Source organism: Mustela putorius, unplaced genomic scaffold (assembly GCF_011764305.1).
Source record: "Mustela putorius furo isolate JIRA1106 unplaced genomic scaffold, ASM1176430v1.1 tig00000127_pilon_pilon_pilon, whole genome shotgun sequence".
NCBI lineage: Eukaryota > Metazoa > Chordata > Mammalia > Carnivora > Mustelidae > Mustela > Mustela putorius.
The window spans coordinates 6,179,478-6,196,008 of record NW_025421288.1 but is presented as its reverse complement, the minus strand read 5'-3'; the positions used below and the strand labels follow the sequence as shown (position 1 = coordinate 6,196,008).

General features: G+C 38.5%; 1 protein-coding gene across 2 annotated transcripts; it reads right to left on the bottom strand.

Annotated features, from left to right (window-relative positions):
- Positions 1 to 3,714: 3,714 nt before the first annotated feature.
- On the bottom strand, positions 3,715 to 9,901 carry LOC101674109 (membrane-spanning 4-domains subfamily A member 4A-like). Of its 2 annotated transcripts, XM_004770424.3 has the most exons (7): positions 9,645 to 9,901; positions 6,462 to 6,597; positions 5,930 to 6,064; positions 5,662 to 5,718; positions 5,188 to 5,304; positions 4,320 to 4,421; positions 3,715 to 3,940 (listed from the first exon to the last, which is right to left on the bottom strand). In XM_004770424.3, the coding sequence occupies exons 1-7, from the start codon at positions 9,704 to 9,706 to the stop codon at positions 3,857 to 3,859; spliced, it is 693 nt and encodes a 230-aa protein (XP_004770481.1). In that variant the 5' UTR covers positions 9,707 to 9,901; the 3' UTR covers positions 3,715 to 3,856. The 2 variants fall into 2 exon arrangements, with proteins under 2 accessions (XP_004770481.1, XP_012900160.1); XM_013044706.2 differs by lacking the exon at positions 5,188 to 5,304.
- Between the last annotated feature and the right edge of the window lie 6,630 nt (positions 9,902 to 16,531).

Sequence of the window (16,531 nt, the reverse complement as noted above, 5' to 3'; positions counted from 1 at the left end):
TAAAATTACAAAATATTTGTGGGGTTTCTTTTACCACCTTTTTTTTAGCACTTCTTGTGATTTTTTTTCCAAAGCCAGATGTAACATATAATATCTGTATAATATCTGATTCTATCTGTAGCAGATAGAAACTTTCATGGAAGTATATGAACATGATGATATGGACCGGGTGTCTGTGTCGTCCCCATCCCAAATTCATATGTTGAAACTCTAATCCCCAACATGATGGTTTTTGGAGTTGGGGGCCTTAGTGAGGGAATGAGGTAAAATGGGGGATCTGTCATGATGGAATTAGTGCCTTATAAGAAAAGACACAATGGATCTTGCTTCCTCTCTTTGCTCTCTACTATTGGAACATACAATCAGAAAATGGCTATCTGGAAGCCAGGAAAAAACCTGACCATGCTGGTATCCTGATCTCAGACATCCAGCCTCGAGTACTGTGAGAAATAAATGTGTTTAAACTACCCAATCTATACTATTTTTTATAGCAGCTCAACTAAGACACATGAGTTAGTAGATATACATATATTTCTTTGCTCTGTTAGCTGAGATAACCTAAAAGAAATGACATCCCAATACCAACAATCATACCTAGAGCCCAGATCTGGATTTCTGATACCATTCTCCACTAAAAAGAAACAGGGCTGTCTGATGAAATGGTTGATTTCCAAGACTGGAGCAGGAACTACATAAGATAACCCTGAGAATATGGTAGTGGCATAAAACAAGGAAATGCTTAAAATGAGACCCAAAGATGGGGTACACCTAAGGGACTCAGGAGCCACTGTGATGAAAACAGAAGCAATTTGAGCAATAAAATAAAGTAGTATTTGATTATAACCCAAAGTATATGTATGTATTCATGAATTCATACAAATGAATCATTGAATGCACAAGGAAGTGGGAGAAAATGGACAAAATCTCAATGCAGAATATCTAATAACTTATGTAGTTACTGACATTCAAAGCAGTAGGTCATAACTCTTGTCTCCTTGAGTCTGGGCTGCACACAGTGGCTGAATGTATCCTTCCAAAGAATACAGAATAAAATTCAGGAAAAAGCTAACTTTAGGTGGAAAAAACTGAAAAACTGTACTCAGATGATTAAAGTCAACATCAACAGTGTGAGTCATGTTGATAGTATGTACCCTTGATTGGATATAAGAATGATATTTTGCGGGGCACCTGGGTGGCTCAGTGGGTTAAGCTGCTGCCTTCAGCTCAGGTCATGATCTCAGGGTCCTGGGATCGAGTCCTGCATCGGGCTCTCTGGTCAGCAGGGAGCCTGCTTCCCTCTCTCTCTCTGCCTGCCTCTCTGTCTACTTGTGATCTCTCTCTGTCAAATAAATAAATAAAATCTTTTTTAAAAAAAATGATATCTTGCTTTTGAGTTTTTCCTCCCCAAAACTCAAAACTCTAGTGTAATCCTGAGAAAAATATCAGACAAACTCCAGTTAAGGGACCTTCTACAAAACACTTGACCAGTATTCCACAGAACTCTCAAGGCTATTGAAAACAAAGTCTCATGAATAGCCACAGCCAAGAGGAGCCTAAGTAAATATGACAACTAATAAATGTGGTGTCCTGGGTGGGATCTTAGAACAGGAAAAGGGCACTGGCTAAAAACTAAAGAAATCTGAACAATAATAATACGGTAATGATAATGTATCATTAATTTAATGATAATGTATCAATATGGTTCATTCTATATTAATATAAGAAGTCAACTGACTTGGGATGTATGGGAACTCTCTTTACTATCTTCTTGATTTTTTTTTTTTTAATCTAAAGCTGCTGGAACCAGAAAAGACCTCGAATAGCCAGAGGAATGTTGAAAAAGAAAGCCAAAGTTGGTGGCATCACAATTCCAGACTTCAAGCTCTATTACAAAACTGTCATCATCAAGACAGTATGGTATTGGTACAAAAACAGACACATAGATCAATGGAATAGAATAGAAAGCCCAGAAATAGACCCTCAACTCTATGGTCAACTAATCTTTGACAAAGCAGGAAAGAATGTCCAATGGAAAAAAGACAGTCTCTTCAACAAATGGTGGTAGGAAAATTGGACAGCCACATGCAGAAAAATGAAACTGGGCCATTTCCTTACACCACACATGAAAATAGGCTCAAAATGGATGAAGGACCTCAATGTGAGAAAGGAATCCATCAAAATCCTTGAGGAGAGGGGCACCTGGGTGGCTCAGTGGGTTAAAGCCTCTGCCTTCAGCTCAGGTCACGATGCCAGGGTCCTGGGATCGAGCCCCGCATCGGGCTCTCTGCTCAGCAGGGAGCCTGCTTCCTCCTCTCTCTGACTGCCTCTCTGCCTACTTGTAATCTCTGTTTGTCAAATAAATAAAATTAAAAAATATATATTAAAAAAAAATCCTTGAGGAGAGGCGGCAACCTCTTCGACCTCAGCCACAGCAGATGTTTCTTCTTCCTAGAAAAATCGCCAAAGGCAAGGGAAGCAAGGGCAAAAATGAACTATTGAGACTTCATCAAGATTAAAAGCTTTTGCACAGCAAAGGAAACAGTTAACAAAACCAAAAGACAACTGACAGAATGGGAGAAGATATTTGCAAACGACATATCAGATAAAGGGCTAGTATCCAAAATCTACAAAGAGCTTAGCAAACTCAACACCCAAAGAACAAATAATCCAATCAAGAAATGGGCAGAAGACATAAACAGACATTTCTGCAAAGAAGACATCCAGATGGCCAACAGACACATGAAAAAGTGCTCCATATCACTCGACATCAGGGAAATACAAATCAAAACCAAAATGAGATACCACCTCACACCAGTCCAACTTACACCAGTTAGAATGGCCAAAATTAGCAAGACAGGAAACAACATGTGTTGGAGGGGATGTGGAGAAAGGCTAACCCTCTTACACTGTTGGTGGGAATGCAAGTTGGTACAGCCTCTTTGGAGAACAGTGTGGAGATTCCTCAAGAAATTAAAAATAGAACTTTCCTATGACCCTGCCATTGCACTCCTGGGTATTTACCCCAAAGATACAGATGTAGTGAAAAGAAGGGCCATCTGTACCCCAATATTTATAGCAGCAATGGCCACGGTCGCCAAACTGTGGAAAGAACCAAGATGCCCTTCAACGGATGAATGGATAAGGAAGATGTGGTCCATATACACTATGGAGTATTATGCCTCCATCAGAAAGGGCGAATACCCAACTTTTGTAGCAGCATGGACAGGACTGGAAGAGATTATGCTGAGTGAAATAAGTCAAGCAGAGAGAGTCAATTATCATATGGTTTCACTTATTTGTGGAGCATAACAAATAGCATGGAGGACAAGGGGTGTTAGAGAGGAGAAGGGAGTTGGGGTAAATTGGAAGGAGAGGTGAATCATGAGAGACTATGGACTCTGAAAAACAGTCTGAGGGTTTTGAAGGGGCGGGGGGTGGGAGGTTGGGGGAGCCAGATGGTGGGTATTCTAGAGGGTCCGGATTGCATGGAGCACTGGGTGTGGTGCAAAAATAATGAATACTGTTATGCTGAAAATAAATAAATTTAATTTTAAAAAAATTATAAAAATAAAAAATAAAAAGCCCCTAAAAAATAAAAGTTACTAAAAATTAAAAAAAAAACAAGTTATCATGAGAAATGATAGTGTGCCTCCCTGCCATATGGTTGATTATGGGATGATGTGGGAGGATGGGATCCAAAAACCACAATTAGCATCAATAGAGGGAAAAATGTATTTTATTTGGTTTTGTAATAATTATGTTCCCATGCACAAATGTGACTGCTTTCCGGCGGGCAGGTTATTAATGACCTAGTGATACTCAATGAATAATTTTTCTAAAAGCAGGAACTATCCTGTTAAAACTCCAGGTCCTCATAAATATGTTCATAAGGGGCCATTACCGAGGGCACCTTGTCATTGTTTGGCTGAATAACCACCACCTGTGGAGATAGAAAAATATATAGTGTTATTCACATACTCTTCCAGCTAGAGGGATTCAATTCATCCTGGGGACCCCTAATTCTTTTCTGTATCCTGGGACCTGAGAGTTCAATATCCCTTTTTCAGGGCCTTATACCCCCACTAGATAAAAATCAATATCCAGCAAGATCTATGAGGCTCCCAGAAACATCTGCCATAGGTCTATCTCTGTGTTCTGTTGTCTCTTCCAATTTCAGGAAGAGGTCACATACACAACAATCTTTCCTGCACTCTTCTTCTTTATCCTTCTCATTGGTTCAGAAAGAAGAGACACAATGAGAGAATCAGGAACACACAATGAGAGAAACGTGAACACTCCCTCAGGTCCTGAACGCTTACCTGTGTGACAAAACAGGTCACCTTGCACCCAAACACAGAGAGAGAGATAGCAATGCTGACTTCCAGCAGGGAGAGGACTAGTAGCCCAATCTCAAGTGCCCTCTAAAAAGAAGCCGTTTCCACGAGGGGAGAGAAGAGGAAAAAGAAAAGGAATATGATTAATAGATGAATACTTCCTTTGGCCCTGGATTCTCTGATTCCAATCTGACTCATTCTCCATTAAAGAAAAAGGTAACGTTCTGTCCCATAACAAACCAAAGGAAGAAAAATTGAAAAGAAAATCCTAAAATGGCTGACAGGAGTCTGCTCTAGACCTTCATAAATGCAGGGCAAATTTAGATTAAATCAGACCTGTCTCTTTAGTTGTCTTGGCTTAGAAATTCTTCTGTTGCCCAATTCAAGTTATTTTCCTTATAGTAACTCCCTGTGTGAATTTCTACTTTTTTCTCATCTAAAGAGCGGAAAACCTCCAAGACTATGAAAGTGATATCATTGTTCTTTCCCTACACCACATACACCCCCGAGACTCTGAGCATCTTGGCTTGGAGGCCCTGACTCTCCCTGCCCCACCCGCATATAACACAGAACTTCCTGAGCCAGCTCCAAACTCAAACCTGGAGGCCTTAAAGAAAGATCCTCATGCTCAATCTTCTAACATCACTGTGTTCAGTGAAGAATGCAAGAAGAAAATCCTTGTAAGTCCCAGCCAAAAAGGGGCTGAAATTTCTCCCCATGAGATCAAAGTCCCAGATCTTACTACTTGTGGCGATAAGCCAGGATCAACTGAGAGACAATCATCTCAGACTAATGTATATTTAGATAATAGAAAGATAACTTCAGAAAATAAAATCAGCTCAGAAACACTTACAAGAATAAGACAACTTTTTTCCAATTCATGTACCACAGTCAGTCCTACTGTTGACAAGATTATCCCTACTCCCCCAACCACAGCACTGAGTATGTTCACTCCCAGGCTGCCTTTGATCTGGAAGAGAATAATCAATGTCGCCTACGTCCTTCTGTTCCATGCTCTTCCTCCCTTTGGGAAACACAAAAACATTCACTTATTTTGAAGGCGTTGAAGACATATTCTCAAATAATTCTCCTAAGTCTAAGAAGGATGGGCTGAAGCTTTGGATTCTGTATTCACAAATGAATCCTAGGGATGGAATATCAGACAATAGGGCTGAAAAAGTAAGTCAAACCTTAGTTTCCTCATGGAAGAATTTGCCAGGAACCCCATAGAGCCCAGATAATTCAGAGAATTGGAAATTATTTCCTTTGTCTTGAGATAGAGCACTTCTGATTCTGCTTGTTACTTCGGGCCCAGGGAAATACTTACCAGGTTTAATGTCATGTTTCTTCCAGCAGCAATAGACACAGCTCCAGACACAAAGAACTAAAAATGGAAGAATCTACTCAACCTGGTGAGCGTGCACTTGTACTTCCCCCAAACCAAAGTTCAACAGAACCCCCAAGCATTTAGGTCACATGTTTTGCTCTAAGATGTAAAAGCCCAGATCAAGTCATTGGTTTTTGAAAGAGAAGGCTGGAAGAAATATTCCCAGAATTCTACCACTGAGGAAGTTGAGATATTCCAACATACTCACAAATAAGGATCCCCAAATAAGATATCCTGAGCTCATGGTTGGGGAATAACACCAATGGGAAAAGTCAGAAGAACGAAAACGCAGACCTATAGCAAATAGGCACACTTTCATCAAACCAATCAGGATCTGAGCCACCTGGGGAGTGAAAAAGAAGATGCTCAGAGTAGGAAGCACACAGGTTTCTAAGAAGATGGTTTTGTGGTCTTTACACAGAGCTATTTCCCATCCCCTGGTTTTGAAAAGGCTCCAAGGATGAAACCCCTAGGAGTCCATGGCCTTTTCTCAAGTTCAAGGTCGTTTAGAAAGGTTTTATGATAACTTTCTTTTTCCCTTCTCACTAGATAAATGCATTTTCCTTTCAGATTACAGGACCTCTGATTTTTGAAAAATCTATTTCCTGCCACAGTGAGGTTTACGGAGGTCAGTTTATGACAGAGTTAATCATACCTCAGGAGCCACAAAGGACAACTGTTCTCCTCTCTGGAAATGGCTATCTTCCCAAATACTATGTTTGGAGGTCAAGCTCACTTACCCCCAGTACTTGAGGCTCCCCCTTCAGGAAGGTCTTCAGATTGTCTGTTTGGTCTAGTTGGATGAAGTTTTTCTGTGGGGGATTCGGGCCAAACCATGCAGTTGCTCCTTCTAGTGTATTAACACAATCTTTAGTCCTGTGAATGTAAATATTTTACAGAGAACAGATTCATTCTTCAACCCCTTTCTTGTAGACATGAAAAATGTGCTTTGGAAGAATGGTATCATGAGGCAGTTTAGCATGATGGTAAATGAAATTGCCTGAGTTATAATTCCAGTCACACACTGTGTAAACATGGGTATATCTTTGTTACCATTTCCATGCCTTAGTTTTTAAAATTATAAAAACTGAAGTGGGAGGGCCTGAGTGGCTTAGTCTGTTGAGCATCCCACTCCTGGTTCCAGCTCAAGTCATGATCTCAGGGTCAGGAGATGGAGCTCTATGTCTGACTCCATGCTTAGTGCAGAATCTGCTTGAGATTCTCTCCCTCTCCCCCTCCCCCCACTCTCTCTCTCTTTCTGTAAAATAAAGTAAAAAACTCTTTTAATAAATAGCAAAATTACAAAAGGGGGTGCTTGTGGTACTCACCTCCTGTTGCTTGTCATATGCCTGCATGATTTCAACAGCTTTGTACATATAAAACTTGGAACTAAGTGCTTGGTATAATCGAAATATTAATAGATAATACATGATTATTATTTTTATTGTATTATTATTAAAATTTAATATGACAAATATGAATGAAGAATGCATGAAGAATTTATATCTTATAGAGAAAAAATGATGGAAAAAGAACAAATTATTCTAGTGAGTCCTGTAAGAGCCATGTGTTATGGCTCTGATTCACAAGAGTATTATCCATTCATTCATTAATTCAGTCAACAAATATTGATTAAATGTCTACTATGTGCTAGGCTCTGTTATAAGTTTTGTTGCTAGGAATATAGCAATGTACCAAACATGCACAATTCCTGTCAACTGGAAGCCTACAATACAGTAAAAGAAAATAAATTTTTAATTTATTTTTTTTCATTTATTTATTTTCAGCATAACAGTATCATTATTTTTTCACCACACCCAGTGCTCCATGCAATCCGTGCCCTCTATAATACCCACCACCTGGTACCCCGACTTCCCACCCCCCACAACTTCAAACCCCTCAGATTGTTTTTCAGAGTCCATAGTTTATATCATGAATTCATAAGTGCATGAGAGTAGAAACTACGTAAAATGAGAACCTTCAGTTTCCTTATAAGAGAACTTAGTTTTCAAGGGATTCTATCACTTCTTCAATGTCAGTCAGCATTTCTGTGTTTGGACCAAATGAGAATTCAATTTCTCTAGCAAATTTGCCTCTGTTAATGTTGCCCTACACCATAAGCATAGTGATGATTTATTAAAAGCTCTGATGTGCCAGGCCAACTCAAAATGCTTTTCAGAGATCTCTTTAATTGTTGTATACCACCCTTGCATATAGATTTGTTGCATCGATAGCTTTTCTTCTTTACCCTTCCCTGCATTCACACCAGTGCCACATGACACACCGCTGCCCCTGTTAAAAGATGGAATATATTTCCTTTCCTCCTCAATTTTGATTTCAGCCTTGTGACTCACTTTGGCCAATGGGATATAAGAAAAGGTTTTAAAAGCATAGACTCTTGAGCTCATGTCATGGCTGAGAAAATATAGCTGGGCCACCTTGGTTGAGGATAAAAGATACCAGAAATGAGAAAAGCTATAGCATTCATCCCAGCTGAAGTCATCCCTAACCAGATAGCAATTATTGACCCTCATACGTGTGAATGGTCCCAGGGAATTTCAGAAGGGCCATGCACACCCATGTGCAGACTTGTCAGCCTATGCTTGTTTATTGCTTTAAGCCATTACCTTTCAGGGGGTTATTTGTTATGCACCATTACTGTGGCAAAAAATCACTGACACACCCTTGTTCATTCTGCCTGATATGTCCTGCCTGATATGCTTTGGTTGTAATGTGACCTATAATAAGTCTGGTTTGTCTATATTTCCTAATTTCTGTCTCATTTTTATTCCTTTTCCTTTAAAGATTTTTTTATTTGACACAGAGAGAGAGATCACAAGTAAGCACAGAGGCAAGCGGAGAGGAGGAAGCTGGCTCCTTGCTGAGCAGAGAGTGCAATGCAAGGCTTGATCCCAGGACCCTGAGATCATGACCTTAGCCAAAGGCAGAGGCTTAACCCACTGAGCCACCCAGATGCCCCTCATTCTTTATTCCTAAGGGGAAAACAGGTGGTCATTCTTGCATATTTGCCCACACAGAGATAATTACAAATGGACTCAAATAATAACATCACTACTTCTGTCTGGGAAAAACAACACTGACAGAACTATGACAACCATCTGCTCGTGATCAGGATCCAGGTCTAAGCAAAACATCCTGAAGATAAAACCTAAACTTGTGACCTTAGGTGACATTGGGTCTCAGATAATTCTGTGTGTGTTTGAGACACATAGATATGGGACAATGCCAAAAAATGTTTGTATATAATTTTATATGTCTCAAGAAAGAGTAATATTTCTTTTCCTTTCTTTTTTTTTTTTAAGTAAACTCCAGCATGGATTGCCACAGGGCTTGAACTCACTACCCTGAAATCAAGACCTGATCTTAGATCAAGAGTCAGATACTTAACTGAGTGAGTCCCCCAGGCACCCTGAAAGAGTAATATTTCTATCATAAGACAGAAAACAAAGAAGGGACCATAAAATTTTCCTTACATGATCAAGTTCCATAGTTTCCTTCTCAAATCAGGTCAAGAATGAAACCAAGGTGTGTTGAGCTGCTTTCTGTGTTTGAATATACACAACAGGGCCATTTCCAAGAAAAGAGTTCTGTATCGGATACCTTTAGCCAGCCACTTCTTCCCTCTCCTTTCCTTCAATTTCTTTGGCTCACATTCCATATATTCTGGAAGTTAGTTAATGTCTTCCCATTGAAATAAATGTTGAAGGGGGCACAATTCCACAGCTTGAACATTTAGTCCCATGCAGAACCCATCCTTCAAAAGCAGGCTAACTCATCCTAAATTTCATTCTCACCTCAGCCTTTACTAGACACATTTGATCCATGTTCCTACACATCACCCGCCAATAGCTCAACCCAGAGCTCTTCCTCGAAGCTGAGAATAGAAAAGGAAATCTTCCTACCTTTGCATCCCTTTAGAACTGCACCAAATGGTAGGTGAGAGCTCCTTCTCACCATCATTCATGTCCACCAAAGAGTCTGACCTGATCTGAAGAGTAGTGGGACAATCACTTTCAGCTATGCGTAGTCACCATGACTTCCTGTGGGTCATCCTACCCTGCCTACCACAGGGCAGCTGCAAGTGAAACTTCAATGAGTAAACTACCACTCGCATGAGATAGGGAAGCCAAGGACCCAATAACAGAAACTTGCTTTTAGATCTTGGTTGCACTTCAGGCTGTACTCATAAGTACGGTATTTAAGTCTTTTCATATCAAAACCTCAGTCACATGAGGACAAGTCATTCTCACTTTTATCCCAAAGACCAAACAGCAGCTAAGAATAAATTTGAATTTCTACAAGTTAACATTTTGTTAACAAACATCGTGACAAAAATCACTAACCGCTACAACTGGGTATACTGAAAAAAGTTAGTGGGGTGGCAGTGTGGCTCAGGAGGTTAGCGTCCTCCTCTTGATCTCAGCCCAGGTATTGATCTCAAGGTCATGAGTTCAAGCCCTGCATTGGGCTCCACACTGGGCATGGAGCCTACAAAAAAAAAAAAAAAAAAAAAGATAGTAACCAATGATTTTGCTAGCCCTTTTCTCTTGGTTACATTGGAGAGCTCTTCAACTACTACCTTTATTGATTATGATTATAATTTTGCTTGGAATGTAACTACTTAATTTTTTATAGCAGAGAACCAGTTGCTTCAGAAGATCTAGAGAGAGAAATCAGATCCAAACGTATGTTTTTTGTTTGTTTGTTTGTTTTACTGAACCCACTTACTGCAAAATATTAAATAAAACATTAAATAAAAACAGAATTTTGGGGGGCGCCTGGGTGGCTCAGTGGGTTAAAGCCTCTGCCTTCAGCTCAGGTCATGATCCCAGTTTCCTGGGATCGAGCCCCGCGTCGGGCTCTCTGCTCAGTGGGGAGCCTGCTTCCCCCCCTCCATCTCTACCTGCCTCTGCCTACTTGTGATCTCTCTCTCTGTCAAAGATATAAATAAAATCTTTAAAAAAAAAAACAAACAGAATTTTTCCCACATTGATTTTCAATGCTCTGCTCTTTACATTTTTCACTGGTTTTAGAAGTCTGTGAAAGGGAGAGCATTTTGTTAAGATATGGGCAGACAAAAGAAGAGTTATCCTTAATCAAGTTCACTAATAAATTATGATTGTGCCTTAAAAATATATCATGTTTACTTTACCTTCTTCAAAGAGTATTTTCCACCCACTGTCATAATGTTTGGCTTTTATTCATTCAGTTCCATTATCTTACCATACTCAGCTATGTAAATACAAACATTTTCTTTCTTGCATGTTGATAAAATGTACAGTTCCTGCAATATTTTTTAGAAGAAACACAACTCAGAACAGGCTGGTGCACATCTCTTTGTATACTGGGAAATAATTTGCAAGGTGTATGTCCTAAATTGTGCATACCTCCTACTATAGGATATTGTTAAATTATTGTCAAAAGTCATATTTCAAATTATCTTACCCTAAGAAATAGGTGACACATGTTGTTAGCATTGCATCATATCCTGTCCAGGTCTTTATTTTATAAGATAATAAAAACCAGTAGTATACAAGAGATCAGTTTGTACCCATTTAAGGGGCTTAAAATGGTTGTAAGCATTTTTTCATATGTTTATTGCTATTTCTATCAAGTCTTATAGGAATTGAATGTTGGTGTCTTCTATTCTTTGGTTGGTGGTTTGAATTTGTTGTATTGATTTTAAAATCTTCTTTAAGTAATTCTGTGCTGTGTTAGTCTGTTTGGACCACTCTATATAACAGAGTACCACACACTGAGTTGCTTATGCACAACAGAAATTTATTTCTCCAGTTTGGGAGCCTTGGAAATCTAAGATCAGGGTGTAGGCAGATTTGGGGTCTGGCGGGAGCCCACTTCCTGGTTTATAGACAGCCAGCCCTCAGATGGCTCAAGGAGGTAAGGTGGCCCTCTGGGGTCTCTTTTATAAAAGGCATTCACTTTATTCATGAGGATTCTGCCCTCATGATCTAATCACCTTCTACCGACAGACCACATATCCAAATACCATCACATTGCAGATTAGGTTTTCAATCTATGGAATTTTGAGGGGACATAAACATTTAATCTACAGCATTCGATTAATCTTGTCAGTCAAATCTGAACATACTATGCACATATACTGTAATTGAAGCACTAAGTAATACATGGTAGATTATGGGAGCCATGTTTCTTGCTGTTGAAATGAAAGATCATAGACAAGCAAGGGGAGAAGTCTAGAATGATCCATATGACAACCTATTAGATGGAGAAATCAGTATGAGCTCATATTTCAGTTAACATAGATACAGGTGTTTGCAAGGGTCAACATGCACACGTATTTCCTTGCTCTTTCCATTGAGAGAAACTTAAAAAAAAAAAAAAAAACAGTAACAACAGGCACACTTAAGTCGCAGACTTTTGCTTCAAATATTGTTCTCCAATAAAAGAAACCAAACCTTGGGTAAACGGCAGATTTTAGATCTTGGGTAAGAAATACACAAGATAAGTCTGAAGTATATTTTCATGCCAAAAAAAAAAGAAAGTCAGTGGTATTTTACTTAGTTTTTGTTTTGAATATGAGGAGACCATTGAGGAGATTACATATAGATAGATAGGTATAAATAGATAAATTATAGATTACATATATAATTATATATGACTACTGTATTTGTATAATTATATTTTATTTAAATATTATATATTATATCTATATAAAATTATTGACAGAGTGTTTATTTCCTTTTGAGCTCATAAAATTTGATTATAAATATTTGTTCTGTAAAATTGGCAGCGAACACAGGGGAAAGAGATATATTCTCCACTTTTATTTACTCTGAGAATATCCATCCATACTTTGGTTTTACTCTAGGATATAATTAAGAAAGATCTAAAACAAAGACATAAAGAAGAGGCAGAGAAGAAATGCACTATTCTCAGTATCTACCCATTTCAATCGGAAAAAACAAACTTCTAGAATAAGTGGCATCTCAGCCAGGAAAACAGGAATGAAAGGGGAAAGACAGAGTGGAATAAAGCTATCAGAGTCTAATTCTAGGTCACAGAGTTGAGTAATTGTCTACTGTACTAGAAGTCTGGATACATCGCAGCTGTTTATTATCAGAGAGCACCATAGCCTAAAACAAAGATAAGGGAAAACCCACAGGAGGTCCTGCTAAAGATTTTTTGACCCAGATACTCAGATTGTGACAAACACAGAAAAGTTTCAAAACTCAAGGAGGCTCCCTAGGTATGACACCCACAGCATTGGAAAGGTCCCTGTTAGGCACAGCCCATTGCCAGGTCTTTATTCTCTGGCTGCCTCCAAACAAAGAGAATCTTTAAGCTAAAGAAATGTCATTTTCTAACAGATTTTTAGGCAGATGTTTTAAGTAAAAAACTTAAGAATACCTTTTGTATATCACCTAGATTTGGGGTTATATAGGGGACCACAAGCTCTCATTTTGTGGACTGACTTCTCCTCTATTCCACTTTAAAATTTCATGTGATCAAAACTTGCAAATGAAATATCTTCTCTTTTCTCTTAAGCTCTTCCTTACATAGATCACATCCAATTACATAAGTGTAAGTAGCATTTAGGCACACGTGGCTTCCACTGTATTATCCCCGACTCTAGACACCTACTTCAGGATGCAGACTCTACACTGAAATGCATATTCATCATTCTACACTCATATCTGAAACCCGAAATGCCCAGTGAGAAACTCAATTCCAAAAGTAGTCATTAACCATATTTAAAATGTATGATTCAGAGGCATTTAATCCATTCACAGTGTTGTCCAGCCATTACCTCTGCCTGTTCCAGAAACTCTTCATCACCTCTAATGGAAACCCTGTGTCCATTGCTCCCCTACCCGCTGTCCCTGGAGACCACTAATATACTTTCTGCATGTAAAGGTGTGTCTGTTTTAGAAGTTTCCTATAAATGGAATCACATAATATGTGACCTTAAGAACTACAAACAAATATTCAAACAAATACTGGTATACACATGTTCATAACAGTACTATTCACAATAGCCAACATGTGGAAACAACCCAACCGTGGTGCACCTTTCTCTTTCTCAAATTTAAATAAATAAATAAATACTTTTTTTTTTTTTAAATAGCATTTAGTACCTTAAAAAGAACCATGGAGATGGAAAATAAAGGTCATCAGCTTGGAGGTAATATTTGCAAGGTCTATAAATTGCACAAGGTTATGTTTATAAAAAAATTTTTTAAATAATTTAAAAATTGCACAAGGTTAGCATATGCTGCAGACTGAATGTTCGTATGCACTCAAAGAAAGACAGTTAAATGTCTCAGCCTCTTGCCCTTTAAGTTGACAGTTCTGGGAGGTGTTTTACACACTTCTTGAAGGTACTTGGGTAATCGAATCTCAATTACCCAAAATGGTGGATTTAAACATCTTGTTGTGGCTTTCCTTCTTTCCTGTCTATTCTCCACAGTCCTTCTCACAGCTTTCTAAGCTGACCACCCAGTAACCATCTGCACTCAAATCTTTATCTCACATGCTGCTTTTAGGGGAAGTGAGGAGACCAGCTCTACAAAGCCGACCTTCTTTATCAGATTTTGGAAGTGACTGTCTACACAATCAGATAATCACAAAGATTCCAGATTAGTGGGAATTATGACCATGATCTCTAACACGCTAGAATGTCACTACTGAGACTCCAGCCAGCAGTGGGTAGGAATGAGGCCTATGTAGAAGAGACAGTTTTGAGTTAAGCAGTTTTAACTCTTTGACCAATATGGGAAGACGATAACAATAAGGATTGTCGTCTTGGCTGTAACCATATTAGAAACCTTAAAGAAAATGGATAAAATTCTTAGATTAGTTAAATATCAACCTGATGTACACCATGGAGGTCACAAGCCTTCCCATAAAACACTTATAAACACATATATTCTGCAGACTATGTTGAAAATCAAGAACAAATTTTAAAGTTTGAAGATAGTACAAATGCAGAGGACACTAGATATACATTTTAATAAGTCTTTTATTGTATTTTTAGAGACATAGTAAAAAAACAATGGGATGGTAAGACTTGGGATGGAGATATGGTCATGAAAATGCACACAAAACTTGAATTCCCCAAATTTTCTATATTCTGTAAACTGGCAGAAGCTTTCTTATCTCCCAGAGAAAAATTTCTCTCTTGCTTTTGCTGATGAGCTTGGAGAAGTGCAAACATGATCCACTTTAAAAAGTGCAAATTGGACTGAAAATTAAAACAACTGTTCTTTGAAAGATGTTGATGTAAAATAAAAAGAAAACACTAGGAGTAAATAGTTTCAAATCATATTTCCAATAAATAACTTGATTAAAGACTATACAAAGACCTCACAACTCAAAAATTAGAAAACAGGCAATTCAGTTTAAAAAGAGGCAAAATATTTGAATAAACACTTGACCAAATAAACAAGTAATAACATGAAAAGATCTCAAAATACAATTTAAAATCACAATGAGTCTACTTCACATCTATTAGCATGGTAAAATGAAAAAGATTGACCATACCAAGTGCTGGCATCAAGGTGGGGAAACCGCATCTTTCATATACTACTGGGAGGAATGTAAAATGGTACAATCACTTTGGAAGCTACTTGGCAATCTCTTAAACATAAAGCATGTTTCAGAGGACTGACCCTTTCCCTTCTAGGTACTTACCTAAGAGAAATTAAAGCTTGTGTCCATATAAAGTCTTGAACATGAAGTTCATAGTAGCTTAATTTGTCAAAGACCAAACCTGGATATAGTCCATATGCCCATCAGTAGGCAAATTGATAAACACATTATAGTAAATCCATACATTGTGATACTATTTGATACATGCAAAAACATGGATGACCTTCAATATAAGTTTCTAAGTGAAAGAAGCCCAACAAAAAGAGCACATAGTTGTCAAAAGAGATTAGCATCTTAATCTGAAAGGAAGAGAGGCGAGAAAGATAACGTTGTTTTGCAGAAAGGTTCCTCTTTCTGGAATAATCTACTAAGTCACATTTTCCCACACAGGAAACAGAATTATCTTCAACACCTTCACCGGGAACATTTATAACTAATGTGTAACAAAACCACAAGGAAAGATTTTATAGGTAGTGAATGAATCTACTCTCCAAGAGGCAAAGTTTGTGCCACACATTACGCATAGTACTATAGATCCACAAACACAGGTGAACATTTCAAGAAAGACTATCTTGAACCTATAGCCTACAGTTGCCACTTCCACACATGCCAAAACCGTCAAAGTTTCAAAGTTAGTAACAGAAGGACCTCAGTGGCAATAGACATCTGCTTCCATCTTGGCATCCTGTTCCATCCTAAACTTCCCTGCTCCTGGTAAAAAAGAATATAAATTCATCCATAGAGGAAATGCAATATACATAGAGGTCAACACCAAGCACTTAGTAAAATTATCTTCAATATGCATGTTGGATTTTTTATTGGAAACCGGGGTACGGGGGAGGTCCTTCTCATTCCATATCCCGCTTTGTGTGAAAGGGGCTAGAAGACTGGGACCAATACTTTCCAGATCCCTTAGCTAATGTTCTAGAAGCAATTTATACTCTGCCAATGATATGTGCTAGAAGACCTAGTGGAGGAAAGAGACATATAAATGAGTCATATACGCTATTCTACATTGGCAGAAAGAGACACAGACAGGTGCTTCAGCAAGCATGAGGGTGAATGGCAACATTACTTTTCCCACTGGTCACTTGCCTCAGTGTTTGAGGGGAGTTGTGTGGCCTCCAGTGAGGGTTTCTGCAACTTTCTATCATGAGCT

Excerpts from the sequence above, each read along its gene's own strand:
- LOC101674109 (XM_004770424.3), bottom strand. The coding sequence starts at position 9,706 with ATGAATGATGGTGAGAAGGAGCTCTCACCTACCATTTGGTGCAGTTCT. Across the intron at positions 6,598-9,644 it reads AGTTCTAAAGGGATGCAAAG|GACTAAAGATTGTGTTAATA; the intron begins GTAGGAAGATTT and ends TTACATTCACAG. Across the intron at positions 6,065-6,461 it reads GGGAGCCTCAAGTACTGGGG|GTGGCTCAGATCCTGATTGG; the intron begins GTAAGTGAGCTT and ends TTCACTCCCCAG.